This window comes from Aspergillus piperis, assembly GCF_003184755.1.
Source record: "Aspergillus piperis CBS 112811 unplaced genomic scaffold BO85scaffold_1, whole genome shotgun sequence".
Classification (NCBI taxonomy): Eukaryota; Fungi; Ascomycota; class Eurotiomycetes; order Eurotiales; family Aspergillaceae; genus Aspergillus; species Aspergillus piperis.
In genome coordinates, this window is record NW_020291591.1 from 1,208,273 (window position 1) to 1,233,526 (window position 25,254).

Genomic DNA, 25,254 nt, shown 5'->3' on the forward strand with positions numbered 1-25,254 from the left:
AGACTTTGATATTTACTCGTTGAAACATTTCTGAACCCTTCAAACCCCATCAATATGGACTCAGGGGATTACTATCGGCCCGGGATTCCTCACTCAGATCCCCGGCTGCCAGAGCGAGATATGGACACCCATCTGCTGGTCAATAAAGACATCAGAGAGTACCTTGCCCAGCCATCTATTGAATTTGCTGAGGAATGGCTAAAGAAGCCGGACATTCCATCGTCAGATGAGATATTGGGCAACTTTGGTTCTGCAGAGAATGAGTATGTGGAATTGACTCCAAATAAAATCACGGGTCCTTGGAACTCGACCGATGAGTATCTCAAAGCACACTATGAGCTCCTTCGAGAAGATGCAATTGCTCCTCTCAGGGACGCCGTTGCATACGTCAGAGATGACCCCCAGATGACTGAGTCCAAGCTTGTGTCCATCTATGATAAGGTAAATGATATAACACGCGAATCTTCTTCGATTTACTGACAGTATGAAATTGCTCCAGGTTTACTTCACCGGTATCACATTCGCGCAAAGAGGTCTAGGAATTAGGATCCGGTTCTCCACTCGCCGAGCGGAGAAAATTATCGCGTGGGAATATTCTAAGCGTCTTGTCAGCGGCTCTATAGTTGCGCTTAGTCCAGCAGATGACGCATTTCAGCAGAAGTGCATCGTTGCCATTGTTGCTGCCAGGCCGCTTGAAGGCGTTCAAAAGCATCCTCCGGAGATTGATATCTTCCTTGCTAGGCCCGAAGATTTTGAATTCGACCCTCAGAAGGAATGGATCATGGTAGAAGCCAAGGATGGCTACTATGAGTCTGTGAGGCACACGATGGCAGCACTCCAGAAGTTGAAACAAGAAAAGTGAGTAGAGCTTATTGCAACGTTGCACAAAGTCCTTCGTTTCAATGATTAGATTCTGATTTATAACATAGATTTCCTCTTTCTGAGACATTTGCCTGCTTGATCCTAATGTCAGAGCCCCGGACTATGTGAAACAGGATCCTATCCTTGACATACAGTCCGTAGCCAGCGAGACTGCAGAAGCTGCCGAGGGACACAGAGTTGACATCCTAAAAAGTTGGCCTCGAGAACCAAGCCAGGCCATGGATACTACACAATGGCAAGCATTACACGAAATGCTTACGAAGAGGCTCTCGCTCATACAAGGCCCTCCTGGCACAGGGAAGACTTATGTGTCTGTTATTGCGCTGAGGATCCTACTTTCAAACCTGAAGCACGGGGACTCTCCTATAATCCTAGCCTCCCAGACAAACCATGCGTTGGACCAACTTCTGAGGCTCGTCGGCACCTTTGAAACAAGCTATATCCGGGTCGGTTCACGGAGCAACGACCCCGAGATAAAACGAAGGACTCTCTACTGTGTCAGGCAAAATGAAGCCGCGGTCACGGTACATGGAAGCGTGCTAGGAGCGGCCAGAAAGGAGCAGACAGTCCTGACCCAAACCATTGCCAAGATTTTGCAGCCTTTCAACGCCGAAAATACCAACGCGCCCCTTCCTGCTTCTCTGTTTATTGAGTATGGCCTCTTGACGGAGACGCAGCTCGACAACTTAAAGAAAGGTGCTGAAGGCTGGACTCGTCCCACTGATAGTGAAGATACCGACCCGCTGGTAGTCTGGCTAGGTGACAAATTGGTACTATTCGAAGTGGGGTATGAAAGAGAGAGTTTCGGATTCGAGGAGGATGAGGTAGACCTCGAGTACGAACAACTAAAGGAATTGGAGGCCGAGCAGGGCATTGAAGAGGATGATTACGAGATCCTCAAAGGACAGTTTATCAATCTTCAGGATGGCGTTTGTGGCTGCAAAATCTCGTGCTCTGAGACTTCTGCTATCGAAAACCTGAAGCAGAAGGATCTGTGGAAGGTGAGAGAAGAGGCTCGGGGGGCAATCTATGATGTCCTCCGAAAACAACTGAAGACCAAGATGACAGAGAGTCTTCGGCGACAGGTTTTACTCTATTCGAAGAATTGTGAGAATCTCCTCATTGGAAAATGGGAACGGGATTACCACGTTCTTCGGACGGCGAAAGTGATCGGGATGACAGCCACGGGTCTGAGTAAATACCGGGGGCTGATCTCCAGCCTCAGACCGAAGATCGTCTTGATCGAAGAAGCCGCCGAGGCTATTGAGGCGCCAATTGTTGCTGCGTGCTTTGACTCACTCCAGCACATGATACTCGTGGGTGACCACCAGCAGCTCCGAGGGCACTGCACTGTTCAGGAGCTCGGGGGCGAGCCCTACAATCTGGGAGTCTCCATGTTTGAGCGACTGGTCAAGAACGGAATGAAGTACGTCATGCTGAACAGGCAAAGAAGAATGGCACCAGAGATCCGTCAACTCTTGGAGCCTATATACGGCGAACTGAATGATCATGAGTCAGTACGCAAACGACCTGGAGTGAGAGGAATGGGGATCATTCGCTCCTACTTTTTCACTCATGCTTGGCCTGAGAGCAGAGATAGCCTTGCGTCCAAATACAACGACATGGAGGCCCAGATGATCGCAGAATTTGTTGTCTACCTGGTACAGAATGGCAACACCGTGAAAGATATAACCATTCTGACCTTCTACAATGGCCAGAGGAAAAAGCTCTTGACTGTTTTGAGACACCATCCGTACCTTCAAGGCCAGTACATGAAGGTGGTAACTGTTGACTCATACCAGGGAGAAGAAAACGAGATCGTAATCCTTTCACTCGTTCGGAGCGGCGAGAATGACATTGGTTTCCTGTCGATTGCAAATAGGGTCTGTGTTGCACTGTCGCGTGCAAGACGCGGGTTTTATATGTTCGGCAACGCGAATTCGTTGGCAAAACAGAATCAACTCTGGCGAGATGTACTGACATTGATGGCCAACAACAAACCACCACGGCGTCTGGGAACACAGCTGCCCGTCACATGTGTAAAACACAAGCGGACCACTTTTATACAAGGTTTGGGAAATCCTTCGTTGAGATCATGGTGCATTTTGAATGTTAAGCTGACACCTGACACCCAGGTCTTTCCGACTGGAATAAGATAAACGGCGGATGTGATTGCCATTGTGATGGAACGTTGGATTGCGGCCATCCCTGTCCCATCAAATGCCACAGGTAGGCGCAATAACTCTAGTCTAAAGGAGCGGGACGAAGCTAACATAGTCGCAACAACACAGCTTTTCTCATGAACAGGTAGAGTGCAATGACATCTGCAACAAACGGATGGCTTGCAAGCACGTCTGCACTCAACCCTGTGTAATAAGCCATACCTGCAACTGCACATGCGAGGTGGCTTCACAACTTGATAATCTACGTCTCCATCATGAGTCCCAGGGCTCCACCGCCCCGTTGGAGGGACCGAGTTCCTATCCCGAAGCGGTCAGACATTACCAGGCGTTTGCAAGTGGAGGTGCGAAGGAGCACGACGCGCTTTTGCTGAGGAAGGCTACCGAGACCGCCGCGGCAGCGCGGCCCACACCAGGAACAGAGGAGGATGAAGATCTTCTTCTCTCCGAGACGGAAGTGGCAAGCAGCCCTCAGGAACGCGACACCGCGGTTCCCTTGTCGGAAGAAAATCTCATGGAGATCTGACGGCCCACTGGAAGGAAATCCAAGGGCATGGGCTGGAAAAACTTAGAGTTTCCTGAGCCCCAGCACCAAAAATAAGTAGATAGGGCTGCTACGTGGTGTGTGATATTTTAGTTTTCTTAGTCAATCAAGGAAGTCGGCGATGATGTCAAGGCTTGCTCCTGTATTCTGATTGGCCCGGAGGCTCTGGCGATAGTTCCTTCTAGTAAAGACGATGTTTAGTCCCCAAGTAGTACTTTCCTACCACGCCCGTTTCCCCCCCGCATTCCCAGTTACTCAGTTGGATTCTTCCGCCTTCTCGACTCTTCCTGGCTCTTCGTGTCTCGAGCAATCACGATGTCTCGTGTAGGTTCTACCGATCGAGTCAGATAGAGATGATACTGGAATGCACACGCGACCAAGCGGGGTCGTTTGTGTAACAACCCTGCAAGCGAGACCATCGCTGCATTGTTGGTGTGGGCCAGCGGAAGTGCAAGATGTGGAAGTGATTCCTGAGGAAGCTCGGAAAACCCCTTGGGACTCTGGGAGAAGGATAAACTCGGAGACGGCCGGAACGTGGGGAGTGGACAGATGGGCGACCCGCTCAGGGAAAGACGGACTCGACTCGGTGACGCTGGAGTCGTTCGACGGTGGATTTACCGGCAGCAAGAAAAGGGAAGGAATCTTGGAAATGGAAAAGCCCCGGCGCGCTGGTGGCTGGTCCGACAACCCGCCAATCGCAAGCCGTGACGGGCCTTTCAGGCACTGCCCAGGCACCGCTGTGGTACTCCCAGTAATCAAAGTAGTTAATAGTTAATTTGAGTATCTCTTACTACTAGTACTCCGTACTCCTCTTCCTTCTCGTTTATTATTCACCACCACCACAATCCCTACAGCTGAACAGCGGGAACTTCCCTTAACACTAGTGGCCGTCCATGATGCAACTGGCTTGCCTTTGCTCAGCTGGCATGCTTCCTCCTACCTGATTTCTAAATAAGATAAACATATATCACCAGGGTCTTCAACTTTAGCTTTGCCACCTACAGTTGCTACTACGGACTTACTACTATTACTACATAGTACTAGTACTAAGTCAGTAGTGCTCAGTACAACTAACTACCACCCACCATCTACCATCTTTTATCTACCATCCTTGACCCATTTTCTGTTTCACACGATTCCCCCTTCAGTCAGACAACATGGCTGAGTTCTTGCGATCCCAGATTTTGGGGACTACATTCGAAACCACCAACAGGTAAGTGATCACTTCGCTGTTAAGGTCGATTCGTAGCTACTAATCTCCGGCTCAGATATTCCGACTTGCAGCCTGTTGGACTTGGTGCCTTCGGGCTTGTTTGGTACGAGCTCACTTTCTTTTACCATGTAGTCGCCATACCTGGATATACGGATCAAAATAGCTAACCACGTTGCGGCCACACTAGCTCGGCTTATGACATGATTACGCGCCAGCCTGTAGCTATCAAGAAGATGATGAAGCCGTTCTCCAACGCCACCCTCGCCAAACGGACCTACCGCGAAGTCAAGCTATTGAAACACCTGCGTCATGAAAATGTCTGTCTCCCTGCAGTTTATTCCTAATACCATGCGACTGCTGACCTTCAACAGCTCATTGGCCTAAGCGACATTTTCATCTCGCCACTAGAGGACGTGTATGTGGTTGCTAAAATGGATAAATTTCAGGGGATTGATTACAAAAGTACTGACGATAGGACGCAGTTATCTGGTGACGGACCTTTTGGGAACTGACCTCAACCGCCTCCTTACCTCGAAGCCTCTGGACGGCAAATTTGTTCAATATTTCACCTATCAGCTTTTGGTACGCTTGCAGAAACATTCCAGTCGACAGAAGCTTGCTAACGACCCCAGCGAGGCCTCAAATACATCCACTCCGCAGGCGTGATACACCGTGATCTCAAGCCGAGTAACATACTGATCAACGAGAACTGTGACTTGAAGATCTGTGATTTCGGTCTTGCGCGACTGCAGGAGCCTCAGATGACCGGATATGTCTCAACTAGATATTACAGGGCACCAGAAATTATGCTTACATGGCAAAAATACGGAATGCAAGTGGACATCTGGAGTGCTGGCTGCATTGTCGCAGAGATGCTTCGCGGAAAGCCATTGTTCCCAGGAAAGGATCATATCCACCAATTCTATCTGATTACGGATGCTCTGGGGAACCCGCCTGATGAGGTCATTGAGAGAATCTGTACAAAAGCCGTAAGAGCTGAGACAATTGTTGCTTTAGCTGGAAGTTGATTTATTATCTAGGCCCTTAATATTGTGAAGTCGCTGCCGAAGCGCCAGCCAGCCCCCTGGGCGACTTTGTTTCCAGACTCTGATGAAGACGGTACCTACCCCCCTTCACTATGTTACAAGTGCTTGAACGGTTTTTGTATGCTGACAGGATTTGTTCGCAGCTATTGACCTCCTTGCAAAGATGCTCATATTTGATCCCGACAAGCGGATCTCTGCTGCGAAAGCTTTGGAACATCCCTACTTGGGCGTATATCACGATCCCACTGATGAGCCGGTTGCTGAGCAAAAGTTCGATTGGTCTTTCAGTGAAGTAGCCCATTCAATCGATGAATGGAAAATCATGATGTGAGTCTCTTGCGATCCTTGGCCGGGTCCCGAACTGACCAGGATGCCAGATACACTGAAGTTGTAGACTTCCATGATCTTGGGCCTACCGGAGAACCAGCAATCACGGAGCCTTTCTTGCCTCCCGACCCGAGCCTCAGCCCCGAGGTCCTTGACCCGCTTGGCCAGATACAAACCCAAAGCATGGTCACCAAATCCGCGGACACTCTAGACCAGGATATTTTGCAGTACCTCCAGATTTAGACTGCGCCAGTTTAAAGCTCACAAAGGAAGCGGGAACCGCAAGCTCGGTGAACTAGTTCCGTTTGTCATCACGAGGGTTGCTGGCACTGACATCATGATGCGTCTATTTTGTAAACCCTTTCGTCAGATGAGGCTTTGAAGATCGGTCATTCGGCAATGGGGAAAGTTCTAATGCGTCCCTTGCCTAAAGCCTACCACAGGCACCACTAAACAGCGCAAGTTAGTGACCCAATCTTCTCCATTGGCCATAACCCTTTCCCTACCAACGTCTTTCTTTGATCCTCCCCGCCTTCGCACCGACTTCGAGACCCGAGTCTAGTCACTTACGCTGAAGGCCAGACATAACACTTTCATCCCACCCAACCATTAGTGCCCACAAAACAACACCACACTATCAGAGAATAACCCTTTATCGAAGCCGGACCAAACACAATGAAAATACTACTTCCCGCTTTGGCAACCTTATTCCATGTTCACGCCTTCCCCCACTCACAGAACCAAATTTTCGCGTCAAACACCACCTGGCAGATATCTCTATATCAAAACCGGCAATGCACCGGCGAAGAAACATCTTTCTCTGGAAACGGAACATTGTCCTGCCACGATTCAATCCTCAACGGCGGTTCCTTGGGCTACATAGCAGCGACAATGGGAAGTGGCTCGAATTGTTCCGTGCAGGTTTTCAACGATACAACATGCAGTCAGACCATTGATGTTGCGGGCTTAGGGACCTGTCAGACTCCGGTTCTGCAGGAGGACGTGCTGATTCGGGGGATCTCTATTTCCTGTTAGTTTTGACACATCTTGACTGGGTCAAGGCTTGAGGGTCTTTTTAATACTCAGATTCTTTCTCTGCCTTTTTTTTTCCTTCTATCGCATTTCATTATCTCCTTTCTTCTCATTTTGAATGCGATCTGTGTTAGCAAGCCACGGTTGTAACCTCCTGTTACTTTGACGAGTCCTATGATCAATGACAATCTACAAACGATTATACTAAATCTGTATGAACTACAAAAGCACCACCATACGTATGATGCATAGTTTCTTATTGCATATATTACATTTACTCTAGTAGATTTTTATCATCAAGTAGAACCACTATTATCCGCACACGAAAACACCCCATCAATCTGCCCATCCCTATACGCATCCATAATCTGCACAATAACACCATACGTCCCACCCACCGTCATAAACGCGCCCAGGAGTATCAACAACACATGCAACAAATACACCACCCGCTTCACCACCCCTCCAGACTTCCAATAGTCCCCATGACTATACAACCACAACCACCCCGGCAAACACAGCGCCAGCGGCGCAAACCCCAAGCTCCCCACTAGTGCCAACACATACGTGAAGATAGGAATCGCACACGCCAGGATAAATGCAATCGCAGCTAATCCTATCGTGCAGCTCAGCCACGTACCCCAGTGCACGACTGTGTTGGCTTGGAGGTGGCGCGAGTGGCGCAAGATGCGAACGAAGAGGTATTTTGCTGCTACGTGTACGTAAAGCGAGCCGCTGACGATCAGGCCTGGTAGGGCGATGCCGTAGGCGACGCGTTTGATGGTCGTGCCGGCGCTGCCGAGGGCTGGAGAGGCGATCCATTTCCCGCACCAGGCGTAGATTACTAGTGCGAAGGCGAGATAGGAGGATGTTACGAATGACATGCACAGGTAGACCGCTTTCGGGTAGTCTTTGGGTTTGCGCATTTCGGAGATCACGGGCAGGAAGGCGGATGTTGCGGCGCTGGAGACGAATATCGTGGCCGAGGCGGTTATTCCTGCTGCGAAAGTCGGGGAGCCGATTGCGCGGTAGCCTAGGTCGTAGGGACCTGTTTGGGGGGCTATGGCTGGGCGGGAGCGGGTTGTTACCCCGATGCTTGGGGGCTGTTAGGCTTGTGGTGGTGGTGGTGTTGGGGAAGGGGATAGGGACGTACACGACGATGAGAACTGCGGCTAGGATGCTAACGAAGCCCACCCAGGTGAGCCACCCGATGTGGGAGAATTTGCGCACGCTAGCAAAGCCCGCGATGATGATGGTGGAGATGAATGAGAACCACACCGTGCAGAGGGAATGAAGGGAGAGGGCGTTGAATGCGGCAGAGACGCCAATAATCCCTGATGCGGCGGTAATCACGTATGTCACGATGAACATGAAGCCGACCACCTCGCGGAGCATGGGGCCTCCTATGAGCTGGGCCATATCGGCCACGGAGTGACATTGTGGGTATAGAGTGCGAAAGTTGCCTAGGATTATGGCTCCGTAGGCATTGAGAACACACCATCCTACCAGATTGACGGCACCGGGGAAGGCCCCCAAATCATACATTACTGATGGGATGGAGAGGATGCCGGTTGCGAACAGCACTGGAGATGTCCGATGAGAAAAATGCAAGTTGTAGGGGACTAGTTGGGGACATACTCTTCAGGAAGATGGCTGATGCACGGATCCAGCTGACGGTGCGGAAATTGACCTTGCCATCTGCTTGCTTGAAGACTTCATGGCTATCATCGCCTGTTATGATGTCCGAGGAACTGGCGACTCTGATGTCGTCGCTGGCACTCGGGGCTGGAGCGACCTTGAGGTCCTTGGCCTCATTGATGTACGCCATGGTGGGTGTCCAGGTGAATGGAACGAGGAGTAACCAGAGTAACCTCTAAAGTCGGGACCCCTTACATTTTTATTGCTAGGCATTTAATGCACAGGGATCAGACAGCGGAACATTATCACCAGTAATATAATCGCTACTGATAGTATGACGGGCCGATGAGGTCGAGCTCAGTTGCTGGCCGATAAGGATTCCTACGGAGAATTATCTCCGTTGGAGTGCTACGTTGGAGTCTATCAGTTGGAGTAGACGGCATCGTGCATTATCGATGGCTGCGATACGAGGGGTATTTGGGGTAGGTAAACGATGCGATAAGGCTAGTGATTCAAATAATTTCGTCAGTTATCGAACGTGTAGTCTAAGTACGAACTAGACATGTCTGATGGGTTTTGGTGGGTTTGGCGGGTTGAAAATGGGGTGAAGAAACCCAATGAGATCCCTTAATCAGATAAGCTGGACCCTTAGCCTTTCAGGCCCTCAGGCCGCCCCGGACGGCTGCCTGGGAGGGGGATGTTGGAGTCACGGCAGTCGTTCCTGCCAAATACAGTAATCGACTCCAACTGCTGGCGATAAGGCTTGGCACATGGCACATGCCAGGCCTTTTCTTCTTCGCTGTGGTCGATTTCGATACTCTTCTCTTTGTAGAATTGAACTTTGTGTCCAAATCTACTCACACATTATGTCGGTATTGTTCACTTCTATTTCGCCGTATGTACTGAGTCCTCTATCTATTCTATCCCCGCTCTCTCTCTCCAGGAATTTGAACCTTACAGATCATCCACAGGGACAATCCGGTCAAGAGGGAGGATGCCGCCTCCCTTCTCCGCAATCTGGACCTCTCCATTGACCAAGAAGATGAGGAAGACTTTCATACCCTCTTGGCAGCCGTCCACGACTGCGCCGAAACCGTGGCGAACCTGCCAGACTATCAGCCAGCCCCCGATCTAGATAGATACCCTCGACAGAATGTTCACCGTCCATCCCCAGAGGAACAAGTATTCGGGCAGGCCTGGGCTCACAAGTTTCTGATCAAGGGCAATGCGGAGGGAGGACCTTTAGTGGGAAAGACCTTTAGCGTGAAGGATTGCATTGCCGTTGCAGGTGTACCACAGTTGCTTGGAAGTGATATCATTCCCTCTTGGACGCCAATTACGGATGCGACGGTTGTGACCCGAGTTCTCGATGCTGGCGCTGACATTCATGGTACTTCGACTTGCGAGAACTACTGCCATTCCACGGCGTCTTTCACGAGTGCTCAAGGAATCGTGGAGAACCCTTTCGCAACCGGATACTCGGCTGGCGGAAGTACCTCAGGAGGGGCTGCTTTGGTTGCAGCTGGGTTGGTTGACATTACGCTGGGCGGAGATCAGGGTGGGAGTATTCGGGTTCCCTCCGCATTTTGTGGCTGTAGGTGGCCTTGATGATTGTCTTCCAGAATCATAGCTAATCGTGTCCACTCAGGTGTCGGCTTGAAGCCTACGTATGGGCTGGTGCCTTTTACGGGTATTGCTAGCGGGGATGCTATTGATGACCACACGGGCCCGCTTGCTCGGAATGTTATCGACGTTGCCTCTTGCTTAGACGCTATTGCCGGCTATGATGGCATAGATGATCGATGCCTGGGGAGTCCTAAACACGGCTCTACCTCGTTCGCCAAGGCGCTTCAGGCTGAGGCTACAAGGCTCGATGGTTTCAAGATAGGAGTCTTAAAGGAAGGATTTGAGCACAGCACTGTGGACCCCGCGGTCAAAGAGTCGGTCGTGGCGGCCATTCAGAAATTCACGGAGCTTGGCGCAACAGTCGAGGAAGTATCCCTTCCAGATCATTACCATGGGCCTGCTATCTGGACCATTCAGCAGCGTGTTTCAGGCTCTTTGACGCTGCTTGGACAGGCACATGGCAGAAGGGGGCTCTACATGACGGAGATGGAGCGTGAGAGACTCCCTTGGACGAAGGAAGGCTTCCAAAGAGCCTTTCCGGCCACTAAGAACGTTATAATCAATGGCCTCTATCTTACCTCACGCTTTCCGGACTTGTACGGCAAATCGGTTAATATTGGTCGAAGGCTTCGGGACCTCTACGAGGATCTTCTCCAGAAGTATGACGTGGTTGTAATGCCGACCACTCCTGTTGTTGCACCAAGACATGGTGCAAGAGGCCTGCCGGTCGAGTCTCTGAAGCCTAGCATGGGCTTGACAATTAACACGGCAATCTTCGATGTTACGGGGCACCCAGCGATGTCTATACCAGTGGGGTATGCTCCGGCCAAGGATGATCCTCAGGTCAAGCTCCCCGTCGGTATGCAGATCGTCGGAGGGTTGTGGCAGGAACACAAAGTACTCAAGGCGGGATATGCATGGGAGAAAAACAACGATTGGAAAATGGTGGCGAGTAATTGATAAACACAGTACACTAGAGAGAGAAATTTATAGAAGTTGGTCTAGGTGACGAACCTTCATTGCGACTGCTTTATATTGTATGTCCGTCATATACCCATATATGACTCATTACCTAGCAAGCAGTCGGGAAACTTTGCGATCTCCTCTCGCGCGCCGAATGCTAATGACACCTGATATGTTGTCCATTTCATTTAATTCTTTATTATTGACATTATCATGAGTGAGGAAGCTCCTCTTATTCAGTTGATTATATATCCTCCGTCGACAACAAGCGCATGCCCTTGCACAAAAGAGGCAAGAGTCGAACACAAGAAGAGTATGGAATCAGCCACCTCTTCCGGCTTCCCCATTCTCTTCATCGGGGCAATTTCAACTGCTGGCTGAAAGTGCTCGCGAATTTCCTCGCTGTACGTTGTCATCGGGGTCTCAATTACACCCGGGCAAACACAATTAACACGGATGCCGTCCGCAGAATAGTCGATCGCATCGGAGCGGGTCATCGCAATGACAGCAGCCTTGGAGCTACAATACGCAGCTAGAAGCAAATCCGACGCAGTTAGCTCACACCAGAGAGCGTTGACTGAAGAATTGGGCAATAGGAGAAGATCAGACTTACGAGCACTAGGGCGTCCCACTATGCCCAGCTGACTTGCAACGTTCACAATAGCCCCTCGCTGAGGAGCGCGATTCGGATCATGGCTCGGTAAGGGATCTTGTGCCACCATTTGTCTCAACTCTGCTCTAGAACAGAACCAAGCTCCCCGATAATTGATGTTGTTGATATGGTCAAATACCGCCGTTGATGTCTCGGTCGTTCGCATGGCGTCTCCTAGGATTCCGGCGCAATTGACTGCATAATTCAGCCGTTCAAATGCAGCCACTACTTCACTGATAAAAGACTCGACAAAGCTCTCGTCGGATATGTCGCCCGCCTTGACTAGAAGACGCGTCTGAGGGTAGGAAGCGAGGATAGCCTCCCGGGTCTGATCTAAAGAGGCAGAATTGAGATCCGTGATTGCGATTCTTTCACATCCTGCCGAAGCAAACGCTTTTGCTGTGGCTGCACCGATGCCTGCGAAGCCGTTATTTTTTTGCTTTTGCTTTCCCCGCGATAGACTTTTGGAAAGGTATACCTGTACCACCGGCTCCTGTGACAACGGCAACTCCCGGAAAGGTCCAAGTTTGCGTCATATCCGCGGGCAAACTATTATCGTGAACAAGAGAATTGAAACTCCACGTTGAGGACAGGGCAGCTCAGAAGATTATTGTTCTCATGATGATGTTGTCAATATATACTACATCCTTTCTCAGCAAGCAACAGCTGACCGACCGGGTTGGAGAAAGACAGCTTATCGGGCAAGTGGGGTCAACTCTCCCAAAGTGGCGTTGGGGGCAGCCGATTCGGCACCGTCGGTTGGAGTCACTCACTCATTTCCTTTTCTTTCCTCACCATCCTCCACAGCTAGTCTCCTCTCCCCTAGTACCTGGTGTCTCCAATTGGAGAGGTCGCGACTTCTTGTCTGTATACTCCGGTCATTCCTTCGCCTCCAAATGACTTGATGCTGTCCCAGTCTCCTTCACAACCTTCTCGGGGCTCTCGTCGCTCGAGTGCTGGAGCCAAAACTCGGGTCTGTGTCCATTGCGGGCGCAGTTTCAGAAGGACGGAACATTTGGAGCGACATGTTCGCACACGTAAGTCGCATCATCTTTGAGCAATTCCTGCTAGTCTAGTGGTGTTTGAATTCTTGCATTGTCTAGAATGATTCCGCATGCTAAGTTAAGGCCCTGTGCACTTTCAGACACCAAAGAAAAACCGTATATATGCTTCTGTGGCTCCGCATTCACCCGACGAGATCTGTTGAAGCGACACACAACCATTGCACATCAAAGTACCAGTGGTCTGGTTTCGCCGAATTCGCAACCGGATCACGAAGCTTTGGACCATGCCAATAGAGCCGGGACTTCAGAGCCTACCACTATCCCACCCAACTATAACAATGTTCAACCAGCACCGCGTCCAGATGTTCCTATCCCCATGCCGCCGATTGCAGAACAGTGGGCAGGACAGCAACGTGGGCCATACATTGAGCAGGATCGCAATGCTGTTCTAAATACGGGGGCTAGCAGTGCAGGTGAACTTGGTGCGCATGCCGGCGCAGTCGGCCACGATGCGGAGATTTTGGAAGCTGCGCAGCTTCTTCTTCCGGGCAATTACCGACATGCACCACCTCCAGGTAATGAGCTTCTCATCCCTCTAGCAAGCGCGCACGGCTAACATGCTATCAGCCCAACCGATCCCATACCTACATGAGGAGCTGAATCACTTTCAGGATTTCACGCATTTTCTGGACTCGATAGGTCTCCCGTCAGAGTGGGTGCCAGCATTTGGGGACATGTCTCAGATTCAAAACCCCGTATCTACTGAACAACCCGAGTTTAGCAGAAGTTCTGGGGAACAACACGAATCCTCATCGCGCCCGCGCCAGTCTGAGAGGTCACGGGCCGACTCGCCTTTCCGGTCGTGGTTGCCGTCCGTACCTCCAGGAGACCAAAGCTTCGCATCTGTATCTGACTACGGTATGAGCATTTGAAGACCTTAAAGGGAAATCACAACCGGACCCTTGTACTAACTAGTATATAGAGCCTCCTCAAATTAGCAAGAGCCCAATATCGCTCAAAGTTACAGAAGAGCAGCGGCAGCGTCTGGCGGCCTCCTTGGATGAGTTCCGTTATCTCATACCAGATTTTGTCTTACCGTCGCGTCATACGTTGACAAGATACCTGACTTCCTTCTTTTCTGGCTTCCATACACATCTTCCTTTTCTCCATGTACCGACATTCCGGGTCAACGACCGAGCTCCAGAGCTCATTCTAGCTCTCATGACAATAGGCGCTCAATACCGCTTCGAGCACCGTAATGCTGAGAGACTCTTTTATGCAGCCAAGGCAATAGTATTATACCGACTGTCGAAGGAGTCAAGTTTACCACCCTTTAATTCAATCCTTCAGATACCACTGAACAGTATCCGGGACTCACCTCAGCGCTCGGGCCAGGATCCGTTACTCTCGTCGCCAGAGTTTGCCGCAGGAATGAACGCTTGGAGGAGAATCGAGACTATTCGCACCCTGTTAGCTTTGATGGGGTACTCTACCTGGGAGAAGGCCGAGCTTGTTCAAGAAGCGTTTGGCCTACAGAATCTGCTCGTTCGGTGCTTGCGAGAACTCGGGCTCATGGAGAACATTACAGTTGCCCCACGGCATTCTCCTTTGCAGTGGCATGAATGGGCCGAAGAGGAATCTATAAGACGCACTCGATTCATATCATTTTGCTTCGTTCACGTTCATAGTATTGCATACAACATTTACCCAGTGCTCCGCAGTAGCGAAGTGCATCTGCGTCTCCCGTGTTCCACGCCGGAATGGAAAGCCGCCACAGCCCACGACTGGGAGGCCGCTCAAAAGGAGGTGGACTCTCAGCAACTATTCTTTCAGGATGCCTTGGCACTATTGCTGCAACCTTCACGAAATCCAGTACTTCTAGATCCGATCCCTGCGCCTTTGGGTAATTATATTCTGCTTCATGGCCTACTTCAACGCATTCATCTTGTGAGCGAGCTATCTATTCCAAATGGGGATCAGTCATTCTCACTTCCGACCGAGGAGTTGAATAAGTTAGAGTGAGTTCTTCTGTCTAGCAAATCCGCATTTGGACTACCCTCCTGACCTTCACATGACTAACGGTTGACGCGTCTGATTAGGAGAGCACTCCGGTCCTGGACTTCAGTTTGGCAACAAGCCCCCGAATCAAGTCTTGACCCGCATAATGAGAATGGGCCGATTCCGTTCACTTCCAGTTCACTCTTGGGTTTGGCATATGTCCGCTTGTCTCTCAACCTTGGACCGCATCGTCAGTTGGAGACACGGGATCCATATCGCATTGCCACCGCGATACACAGGTCGCCGCGACCAGGAAGGAGCTATAGGTTGACACCTGCCCTCATTTATTCTGCACACGCACTGAGCATTCCCGTACGCCTGGGTATTGACCACGTGGCACGCAGTCAAGCCTTCTTTTGGAGTGTTCGTCACTCACTTGCTAGTTTAGAGTGCGCTGTTCTTCTCAGCAAATGGCTTATGTCCCTGGCTGAAACTGGCAGCAGCCAAGCCTTGAGCGGTATGAATCCCCCTAAAAGAAAAAGACTCCAACAACGATCGAGGGCTTGCTAACATGAATATGGACTTTAGAGAACGAGAATCGGATATTACATTGGACGCGTTGCATTGTACAAGAAGCTTACGAATCAATGGATCTTGAAGACGGGGAATCGTTCCCTAGCCAGGATCCCGGAAGTCTTGGGTTGGCTGTCATCAAGCTTTGGGCTCGACTCTTTCGGAAAAATACCCAGTGGCCATTCATCAACGTACTTGGGGAGAGCCTAGAGCGGTATCTCGCATTTATTCAACCCGGTTAGACAAGAACACGTTCTCGGTTCAAACCCAACATTCTCTCCAATCACCATACAGCGGCTTAACATCCTCTTACCTACATAAAAGCGGGTGCTTTTCCACGGGTAGGTGGCCGCAAAACTCTGGTGTGAAGTTGCACCATGTGGTACCTCAAGGTCTGTCCTATATCTTCGCGACCAGCATCAAAGCGAAGGCACGATTCTATCTGGACCGAGGTAGGTGCTGAGTATAGCACTTCCAATGCTAAGTAAGCTTATGTGTCGTGCTCATTCCACGTCATCAGGATCAGCACTAGCATCTCTCCTCTCTCGCGGCATTGCTTTGCTTGAGAGACGGGGCTTCGAATCTCAACGCTTGCAGGTGTACCGACTATTCGAATTTACGAACTCTTTAATGAACATGAACTCATGAGACTTAAGTGTTACGATTAGAATTGTATATTAACCATTTATACAAGTGCAACATAGTGGCAATATACTATTCAGGCGATCATACATTACACGTCAAGTTCATAGATTGTCAAATTACATTATTTCAGGATTGGGCATTAAGGCATTATTAATAGACGCCATCTCCAAGTTATTACCTCTCCTCCTCAATGTTGTACCGAATATCTTTGTGCAGTGATTGTTCTGAGATACCACACAAGCTTGGGATTCATTGATGGCGCCAAGCGCCACTATTGAATGCAGTACCGAATCTAGAAGAACCTCCTCGCAAAGCTGGGCGAAGGAGTGGCGGATGCAGACAGCGAGGCCGAGCTTGAAGCAGCTGCGCTTGCGGAGACGTTCGCACCGAGTGTGGCAGTAAGAGGTCCGATGAACAAGGTCTGGCCGCACGGAACTGGAGGAGCAGTGACGCAGCCTTGGAAGTATGAGCCAAGCTGGCCGGGACCAGTACCGTTGGAAAGAACGTATCCCGGGCTGTATGCAGGCACCAGCGAAGAGCTGTTCGTCGGGAAGAGAACGGTCTGGTTCTGGCTCGCGATATAGTAAGCGTGAGCAGTGTGCTCAGCGGCCAAACGAGCCCACAAGAACGAAGCCTCGGGGGCCTGGGTATAACCAGCCAGGGCAATGTACGCTCCAGCAACTGTTGACTCCAACTGGAGCGCGTTCTGCACGAAGGAGTCGGCGTCACTGGCACTTGGGAAGGTGAAACTGCAATTCTGAGGGATCCAGCCAGACAGCTTCGAGCCAAGTTGTTGCACAGCACGCACACCCAGACGGTTCTGTCTCTGAATACCCTGGAAGTTGGTGAAGTACTGCGAGTTGGAGCCATTCTGGGAGCTGCTCAAGAAGGTCTGATTGACCGGGACCGACGAATAGAAGCGGTCGAGGAAGTAAGAGAGCGCGTAGCCATAGTCAACGGCTTGGGATTCGTTTGACTGAAGAGAGCAGCTCTGAGCCGCAGCGGCTCCTGCCAGGAGCAGGCCGTTCAAGGCAGAGAAAATGCGCATCGTGCCGGGTAAATTGGCTTCGATTGGATGTTCTGAGTGATGCTTCCTTGTCTTCTGGATCCGATATATTGCAGAGAGTTATGTGCAGTATATCCAACACAATAGGCAGGCGCGAACAATTTTCCTGAATGATTAAATCGCGAAACTTTCAGCCGGCGAGAACCAGCACGAGCTACTCTTATAGCTTCCGTCAACACTCCATGCTTACAAAAACTACTGAATGCAACGATATGATGAAATGCAAATCCAGCCCTGTCGAAACGCGCGGCCCTGTCAAAATCTCAACAGAAGCGGAGCCTCGACTTGCATCACTTGCATCATGACATGGCCGGCCAAAGCCTATTGACAAACCTTGTCTCACATACAACAAGGGAGAAAAGGAAAGAGAGAAAGAGTTTCGCCTCCAAACAATGCACCGCCTAGACTACCTCTCATTCAATAGGTCGGTTTCTTCCGGGGAATTGCGGAAATACCATCCCATTTAACTTCGAACCCGGTGTTCGGTCGACCCATGGTCTCTTGTGCGTTTAATCTTCAACTTATCTTGCTGTGGTGATATCATGGAAGTCTTGTGTCTTCCACTTAATAGCGAATGATATCATCCAGAAGAAAGAACATGATGTATGCCTGTAATTTCCCTTTTCCGTTCATCAAGGACGGTTCGGCCGGAGAAGAGCGGTAACCTAACCTACAAACCCCCCTCAGCTCGCATTTATTACAAGCCACCTCTCTCCCCGGTGCCAGTAAGTAAAATGAGGTCCTCCATTTCATCACACGATCAAAGTCACATAGAATGCCAAGATTATGAATTAATCTCTATATGAGATAACCTATTTATCTACTCCGTAGCCGTAAGTACATACTAGCGATGGGGGGAATCAATGATGTCTGGAGTCATCCACTCACTCCCGGATCGGATCTCGGCGGCAAAGAAGATAAACTTAATCCGAGCTAGTCCTTTCCCGGTTAGGTCGCATGCATGCCAAGCACACCTTGTTTTGCTCGGAGCTCGGAATTCAAAGGGTCCAGTGACTTACTTTTGTAATTGCAGGCAGGGTCCATGAATCAGTATCCATGATGCCCGGTTGTGCAGTGAAGTGGCGATATTTTGTGCGTGCTTATCAGTGGATGAAGGGGTCTCTATGCAAATTACAATTACACTTTTCGGGGAGGAGGATTTCCCTTCGTAAGACTTGATTTCTTCACTGTTGCCTAACTCTTGTGTCCATGGATCACGTCGTGGCTGTGGTATATGTATGTGGTCGCTTATGATCATAGAGGGGTAGCGGGTTATATGAACATAATATATTCTCTATATAGTCACAGTCAAGCAAATTTTGGGACACGGAAACAAGGCGAAATAAGACTAGTAAAGCCTGCAATTCTCTTTTTTTCTCCTCAGGCATGATAACGAATGTATAAGAAAAAAGAAAAATGGAAGAATATAATATGAATAGCAATGGTAGAAATACCCCATGCGCCAGCTTTCACACAGTTGATAATAAACAGGATTGATAGATAAATATGTGTAACAAGGGCCTTTTCAATATGTGCGAACTTTTATTTGGTCCCTAGTAATAGTAGAATGAATAAAGCAGGAAGGAGGCGATCTATGAGTCATTACCACTATTTTTATGATCCCAGGCTTTCTTGGCTCCTTCCAGAAGACTATCCATGTTTCCACTGTTTTCGCACATGCTCCGGAAGAGGCCGTCGCCCTTGTTTATTAATGTCCAGGGGTGGTCGTACTCGATGACTCGGCCGTGGTCGAGGACCAAGACCTTGTCGTAGTCGATGATTGTCTGTAGACGGTGCGCAATGGTGATGATGGTGCTTTCCCGGAGTTCCCGGAGGGTTTCCTGGATCTTGGAGTCGGTGTTGTAGTCTATAGAGGCGGTGGCTTCGTCCATCATCAGGACCTTCGGGTTCTTGAGTAGCGCACGTGCAAGACACAAGAGTTGTCGCTGGCCTTGGGACAGGTTGGACCCGGATTCGGAGACAGCAGTGTCCAGGTTGAGGAAGATGTTCTTGTTGTCCAGGATGCCGCTACTAGTGACGCCGGTGGGGGTTGCGGAACTGGGCTCTGCGAGCGTACTTGTCGTCATTGGGGTCGCGGTGCCAGAGGTACCCGGGCCGATAAGGTGCACACGTCGCAGGGCAGTAAAAATCTGCTCGTCCGTGAAGAGATCGAACGGGTCAAGATTGCTGCGGATAGTTCCTGTGAACAGAGTAGGATCTTGAGGAACGATGGTGATCGACTCTCGCAAGTCACGGAGACCGATTGCGCTGGTGTCCACGCCGTCAATGACGATGCGGCCCTTCTCAGCTTCGAGACCACGGAAAAGTGCCAGGGCAAGCGAACTCTTGCCAGCACCGGTGCGGCCGACAATACCGACCTTCTCTCCAGGTTGCACGCTGAACGAGACATTCCTGAGAACGGGGTCAAGGTCCGGTCGATACCGCGTTGTATATCCAACGAAGTCGACCGCGCCGCCGCTGGGCCAGTTGGCCGGCGGTCTAGAGTCAGGAATGACTGCATCTGCCTCTTGCTCGACTTCGAGGTACTCCCTGACTCGTTCGACAGAATTCATGTTCTGTTGAACCTCCGAGTACAACCGGACTAGCCAGAGAACGTTCTCGGTGAAAGTGACTGCGTATGTCAGCGAAAGTCCAGCAGCACCGGCATCAATCTTTCCAATGTTGATCAGGACAAAGACAGCGGTGAAGAATGACACCAAGGCTCCTGTTACATCAACACGGAGCGCCAGCCAGCGATTACTCGCCCACAGATAAATGTGGGGACGGTTGTAAGCGTTGATACGACGGTGGTTGTCAACGATGAATCTCGGTCCATCGCCATAGGCACGGATGGTAACAATGCCGTTCAAGGTCTCGCCAAATTGCTGGTACAGAGGACTCCGCTGCACGGACTCAAGTCGTTTGAGATCGCGAGAAGCATTCAGGTAGACGGCACCGAGGGCGACATAAACCAAGGTGATAAAGATACCCGCGATCAGGAAACCGGGCGTGATGACTGAAATCAGAATGACAATCATCACAACGGATGCCAGACTATGGAGCATGCCTATAGCTACAGGTGCGACTTCCTGATCAACGGATTCCACATCCTTAGAAAAGCGATTCATCAGCTGGCCCAGAGGGGTCGAATCGAAGAACTTGAACTTTGCATGCATGACCGATCTCAGCAGCCGTTGGTGGATCTTGAAAGAAGCGTGCAGAGAACCCCAGAATAGGACACCCTCCCTTACTAGCGAAATAGCAACGAAAGCAACTCCCAGTAATGCGTAGACACCGAGATAATACGATACGTTGACATTGCCGTTGCCATTGGCGTTCACTCTCTGCGTACCAAACTGGGGTGCGCTGAAAGTGGATGTGCGAGGAACACCACCAACGTTGAACGACGGGATCTTGAAGGCTGCCATCGCCGCGTAGTCACCGGGATCCGCACCGACTTCCTCAGTCTGGTAAGAATTGGCCCATTGTCTGATCCAAATATTAGTCGATACAGACCCGAGTTGTTGCAAGCAGAAAACAAGCACGGCCACGATCCAGTAGCGCCAGGATCCCATCGATTGGAGATACATCTTAACCGTAGACAGCTTAATACTGCCGACAGCCTTAGACTCTACCAGCTTAGTGTCGGAACTCTCCTTAGCCTTTCCGTTAAGGGAATTGGTAGCATTTCCGTTCGTAAGAGATTCATCATCTTGCTCTGCATGGTCCGAAGGTCTGCGAGAAGGACGAGGAGTAGTAGTCCTGGAAGTTGGTCGGGATTTGAGTAGTTCATCACCCAGCGCACCAGATGCCGCCACTTCGTCTGGAGGACCCTGCGCGATGATTTTACCATTATCGAGAGCAATGACATGGGCTGCTTCGAACACGGTTAAAGCAACATTGTGTGTTACCAGAACACAAGTCCGGTTCATCATCAAGGGACCGGTCAAGGCCTGTCGGAAGATGTGCTTAGCGGTGTGCGAGTCCACTGCACTCAGACAATCATCCAGAAGCAAGTGACGAGCTCTGCTGTACACAGCGCGCGCAAGCGATATTCTCTGTTTCTGGCCTCCCGAAAGACTGATGCCCTTTTCTCCCACAAGGGTCTGGTCGCCTGCATCGAGAATTGACAGGTCCCGCTCCAAGGCACAGGCCTTGATTACTGCATTATACCGACGTTGATCAAAGGGGGAAGCAAACACAATATTATCCTTGACAGTAGCATTCACGAGCCACGCTTCCTGTGCGCAGTAGGCAACGCTTTCGATGAGACCTGTCTGAGGATCAACTGGGAGTTCCGAGCGGTTAGCCGTGCCTCCAGGCAAGTGAACCTTTCCTTGCAGAAGCTTCATTTCGCCGAGAAGCGCCATAAGTAGCGACGTCTTTCCAGAGCCAGTCGGGCCAGTAATCAGGTTGAGTTTGCCAATCTGGAAGTCCACGTCCATATTGATCAGACGGAAACCTTCGGCAACCTCGTCCGACGGATCATCCTTGTATTGACCCTGGGCAGATCCCCAGGTAAGGGTAGCATTTTCCAACGCGATCTTGGGCGGCTGTCCATCAGACTCCTCCTCCTCGAGTTGACGGTACTTCTGGGTCTCCTCTTCATTCAAATAAGTGTCGACACGATCAAGGGAGACCTTGGACTCTTGGACGTGAGCCACCATGTCGGCCAACTGGTCTAGAGGGACGCGAAGCAAAGAGAACATCGACAGGGCCGGGAATGCGATCGACGGGGTCAACTTCTTTCCCTCCACCACTGTATACAAAAAGAATGAGGCGAACGTGATAAGGATGGGCGTGCCATACCAGACAGTTGCCGCCGTAGACCAGATGATGTACCGAAAACGCAAAGCCTTCAACTCCGCCCTTCGCTTCTCGTTGACGATGTCCTCAAAACGCTGCTCCCAGGCGAAATACTTGATGATTCGAATATTCTGGAGGATCTCATTAGTGCTATGAATCCGAGCATCGGTCCCCTTCAGGATCCGATTCTGAACCTTCGTAAACTGTTTGGCGATCGTAAGGTTAATAGGCAACATGAAGACCATAATGACGATTCCAGCAAACGAGCTGAATCCCAGGAGACGGTACAGAAGTGTTACAGCAATGATGATCTGCACCGGCACACTGGCCCACAGGAAGTGGAGGTAGGCGCCGACTTCGCTGACCTTGAAAGAGTCAATCGCCATCAAATTGATGATGGTACCAATGTTGGCCAGGTGTTCTTTATCCTCCTGATCATCTTCAGACTTCTTCGCGCTTGCGTTATTTGTCTCGGTGTCGGTTGTTGCCTTCTTGTTCTTCCGACCAAACGAGAAGAAACCGCCTTTCTTTTGATCCTTCGCAGGCTCTTCTGGCTGCTTCTTCGCGGATTCTACAGATGACCCCGCTTTCCGCCTGAGGGCCTTCGCGTAGATTTCGCCAATGATGATAGCCCGAAGTTTGACACCCAGCTTGCGTCCGATCCAAAGAGCCTGACCATCAGCGATACCTTGAATGGCACCAGAGCAGAACAGTAAGATAGCATAGAGCCATGCGGCGTTTGCAGTCGACGACCTTGGATCCTCCACATACTGCAGGAGTACGCGCAGGAGGATTGTAGGCAGGTAGGTGAATAGGTTCGAAAAGATCGTCCAGGCACCCTGGAGCAGGAGCGTGCCGTAGAAGTACCGACATAGCTTCCACACCAATGAGCCCTGATAATTCCTGCGGCGGAAGTCCTCCAACACTGTGGCTGCTTTCTGAGACGCTGTGAGATCCCAGACATCGTCGAGCTCCAACGGCTGTCTGTAGCCCTTGAGAATGAGAGGGTCCAGCCAAGCAAAAGTAGCCAGCGAGAACAAGCTGGCTGTAGGATGTCTTGCAGGCTCCAGACCCTCATCATGCGACACCAGAACCACTTTGTTTCCTCTACGGGTAGTGACCGCGATAAGCAAAAGCAAAGTCGACAAGGCAAACTCAATGGAGCTGAAGATTACAGCGCGATTCGACAAGGGGTGGATAACGGCGGAGCGAAACACGAAGACGGTGAAAACCCATTGCAGTCCGTACAAAGATGCAGTATGGTTCCATAGCCTGGGAGATGAATGGAGGTCGAACGTCGAAAGTAACAATCGGACCAATGCCAGGAACAATATGTACCCCCAGGAAACAAGCTTGGCGATGGCGGGAAGAGTACCCTGGCGACCCCAAACGCCTGTGGAAAGGACAGCCACGAAGACGGCCACTTCTCCTACAAGCGCAAGGATCTCCAGCGTTAAAGTTGCGATTTCTCCCCGAGGACGATCAACTTCGAATGTCGGTAACTCGGATTGTGCCGCTTTGCTGAGCATTAGGTCGCTTTCCTCCCCTTCATCATCTAAGGTTGCAACTTGTGAGTCGCCTTCAACCGCATTGTGATCTAGTAACTTGTAGGAGGCGCTTTTTCGAGAAACGGTACATTGGTATGCGACGCGAAAAATGACGAATAGTAATGAGAGCCCGCAGGCTGTCAGAGGAAATATTACTTGGAGATAGCTACAATTGACAGTCAGACGTTAGCTGGCGACTCCGGAGGTGAGAATAATTGTAGAAGCGACATTGGTTGACGTACTTGCGTTGGAAGCAACGAGAGACATCATCGATAGCCCAGATGGGCCCGTGGCATTCGACCGCCATGGTTGGCGGGCGGATAAGAAGAAGTTGTGAGCACCAAAGCTTAGGAACAGCATGCGCTCCTAACTCGGGACCAGTCGACAGACTGGTGAGATAAATTGGTAAAATCCAATCGAGGTATAAAAGATTCTTGAGCCTAGATACTCTGGTGTTGTTTGCTTCCCGGACTATAGATGCAGGACAAGCCTAGCATCGCCAAGGTGATAGGCGGAGAGGAGGAAAAGAAAATGGCAGACGAACCAAAGGCCCGACGGGGGACTGAGGGACACTACCAAGAAAGCCGGAAGGAAAAAGTTGGCAAACACCACATGCAGTCAAAGTCAGCACGAGGGTCGGAGACAAAGGAGGAGAAACAAAAAGGAAAAAAAGAAAAGGGAGAGAAAATGAAGGAGGGGAGATAGAAGAAGTAAAAGAGGAAGAAGGAAGCAGCAGCAGCAGCAAAGCGATGACGAGTGGGAACTCACGCCGGTTTGGCAACCTAACAGAAAGTAAGCTAAGGCGGGAACTCACTTTGGTTTAGTTCGGGTGGACTCCTCGTCGCCTTCTGTCTACTTCTCGCATCCACCGCCCGCAGCCAGAAGGATTCCAGACCTTCTTCCCCCGGCGGAGCTCAGCGGGTTACTACGCTGGAGTCAATTCTTATTATTCCTCTCGATCCATTGGTCTTCTTTGCCGGTTAGCGAGAAATTCCAAGATGACTCGTGCTTATCGTCCCTGATTACCCTGAGTCACCTTCCCATTCCATTACTTATACTAATGGCCTACTTCGGAGCCTAGTGTATCTCGGAGACACTCTCCCTGCACTAACAACCAGTCCGGTTCATTTCTCACGCTTGGCTCATCAACCCTCCCCTCATGCTCATGACCCTCGATCTGCTACCTACACGGCATCCTTGATCTTCTACCCGTCACCATTATACTAGGGAAGCGATCTAAATACGAGATGCGTCGAGTTGGCGACTCTATCGTGAAGGAGTGTCACAGAACAGGGCTCTTCTTCCCTTGGTGGGAGATCCGTCCCACCCCAAGCCCACGTTGCGGAGATAGGGTCGGGGTTGCTTTCTAATGACTGGACAATCACTGCGTATGTAGTATATGCTCCTAAGGGTGGAAGGATGACTTGACGTGCCAAAGTATCTCTTCGCAACATTCCCAGAACCCAATCAGGCTTGTATGCCAACCTGCAGAAAATGGCTTATCCGCATGAC

The 25,254-nt window shown here is 50.5% G+C and overlaps 9 protein-coding genes across 9 annotated transcripts; 5 read left to right on the forward strand and 4 right to left on the reverse strand.

Annotated features, from left to right (window-relative positions):
• Positions 1 to 54: 54 nt before the first annotated feature.
• BO85DRAFT_482797 (putative DEAD box helicase involved in nonsense mediated decay) lies at positions 55 to 3,588 on the forward strand (the record flags this gene model as incomplete). The annotated part of the gene is made up of 5 exons (XM_025663125.1): positions 55 to 441; positions 500 to 858; positions 974 to 2,952; positions 3,018 to 3,111; positions 3,174 to 3,588. The coding sequence occupies 5 exons, from the start codon at positions 55 to 57 to the stop codon at positions 3,586 to 3,588; spliced, it is 3,234 nt and encodes a 1,077-aa protein (XP_025520853.1).
• Positions 3,589 to 4,430: 842 nt separating this feature from the next.
• mpkC (mitogen-activated protein kinase mpkC) lies at positions 4,431 to 6,914 on the forward strand. Its single transcript, XM_025657476.1, has 9 exons — positions 4,431 to 4,819; positions 4,875 to 4,922; positions 5,007 to 5,136; positions 5,191 to 5,234; positions 5,302 to 5,401; positions 5,452 to 5,808; positions 5,860 to 5,938; positions 6,009 to 6,192; positions 6,243 to 6,914. Exons 1-9 carry the CDS (start codon positions 4,764 to 4,766, stop codon positions 6,433 to 6,435), a joined length of 1,191 nt encoding a protein of 396 aa, XP_025520854.1. The 5' UTR covers positions 4,431 to 4,763; the 3' UTR covers positions 6,436 to 6,914.
• Positions 6,515 to 7,433, forward strand: BO85DRAFT_444268 (uncharacterized protein). Its single transcript, XM_025658973.1, has 2 exons — positions 6,515 to 6,654; positions 6,775 to 7,433. Exon 2 carries the CDS (start codon positions 6,868 to 6,870, stop codon positions 7,225 to 7,227), a length of 360 nt encoding a protein of 119 aa, XP_025520855.1. The 5' UTR covers positions 6,515 to 6,654; positions 6,775 to 6,867; the 3' UTR covers positions 7,228 to 7,433.
• A 58-nt stretch (positions 7,434 to 7,491) lies between these two features.
• BO85DRAFT_386696 (putative neutral amino acid permease) lies at positions 7,492 to 9,174 on the reverse strand. The gene is made up of 3 exons (XM_025656640.1): positions 8,863 to 9,174; positions 8,378 to 8,807; positions 7,492 to 8,319 (listed from the first exon to the last, which is right to left on the reverse strand). Exons 1-3 carry the CDS (start codon positions 9,050 to 9,052, stop codon positions 7,521 to 7,523), a joined length of 1,419 nt encoding a protein of 472 aa, XP_025520856.1. The 5' UTR covers positions 9,053 to 9,174; the 3' UTR covers positions 7,492 to 7,520.
• Positions 9,175 to 9,698: 524 nt separating this feature from the next.
• BO85DRAFT_444270 (putative amidase) lies at positions 9,699 to 11,497 on the forward strand. Its single transcript, XM_025658974.1, has 3 exons — positions 9,699 to 9,757; positions 9,834 to 10,456; positions 10,511 to 11,497. The coding sequence occupies exons 1-3, from the start codon at positions 9,729 to 9,731 to the stop codon at positions 11,446 to 11,448; spliced, it is 1,590 nt and encodes a 529-aa protein (XP_025520857.1). The 5' UTR covers positions 9,699 to 9,728; the 3' UTR covers positions 11,449 to 11,497.
• A 93-nt stretch (positions 11,498 to 11,590) lies between these two features.
• On the reverse strand, positions 11,591 to 12,931 carry BO85DRAFT_386701 (SDR family NAD(P)-dependent oxidoreductase). Its single transcript, XM_025656641.1, has 3 exons — positions 12,582 to 12,931; positions 12,065 to 12,520; positions 11,591 to 11,983 (listed from the first exon to the last, which is right to left on the reverse strand). The coding sequence occupies exons 1-3, from the start codon at positions 12,637 to 12,639 to the stop codon at positions 11,688 to 11,690; spliced, it is 810 nt and encodes a 269-aa protein (XP_025520858.1). The 5' UTR covers positions 12,640 to 12,931; the 3' UTR covers positions 11,591 to 11,687.
• BO85DRAFT_13367 (C2H2-type zinc finger protein) lies at positions 12,537 to 16,302 on the forward strand. Its single transcript, XM_025654015.1, has 7 exons — positions 12,537 to 13,140; positions 13,248 to 13,682; positions 13,735 to 14,025; positions 14,090 to 15,125; positions 15,207 to 15,622; positions 15,694 to 16,130; positions 16,199 to 16,302. Exons 1-6 carry the CDS (start codon positions 13,008 to 13,010, stop codon positions 15,918 to 15,920), a joined length of 2,538 nt encoding a protein of 845 aa, XP_025520859.1. The 5' UTR covers positions 12,537 to 13,007; the 3' UTR covers positions 15,921 to 16,130; positions 16,199 to 16,302.
• Positions 16,303 to 16,446: 144 nt separating this feature from the next.
• Positions 16,447 to 17,496, reverse strand: BO85DRAFT_444271 (uncharacterized protein). Its single transcript, XM_025658975.1, has one exon. The coding sequence runs from the start codon at positions 17,369 to 17,371 to the stop codon at positions 16,616 to 16,618; it is 756 nt and encodes a 251-aa protein (XP_025520860.1). The 5' UTR covers positions 17,372 to 17,496; the 3' UTR covers positions 16,447 to 16,615.
• A 1,383-nt stretch (positions 17,497 to 18,879) lies between these two features.
• On the reverse strand, positions 18,880 to 24,507 carry BO85DRAFT_13460 (putative ABC bile acid transporter). The gene is made up of 2 exons (XM_025654026.1): positions 23,985 to 24,507; positions 18,880 to 23,908 (listed from the first exon to the last, which is right to left on the reverse strand). The coding sequence occupies exons 1-2, from the start codon at positions 24,047 to 24,049 to the stop codon at positions 18,982 to 18,984; spliced, it is 4,992 nt and encodes a 1,663-aa protein (XP_025520861.1). The 5' UTR covers positions 24,050 to 24,507; the 3' UTR covers positions 18,880 to 18,981.
• Between the last annotated feature and the right edge of the window lie 747 nt (positions 24,508 to 25,254).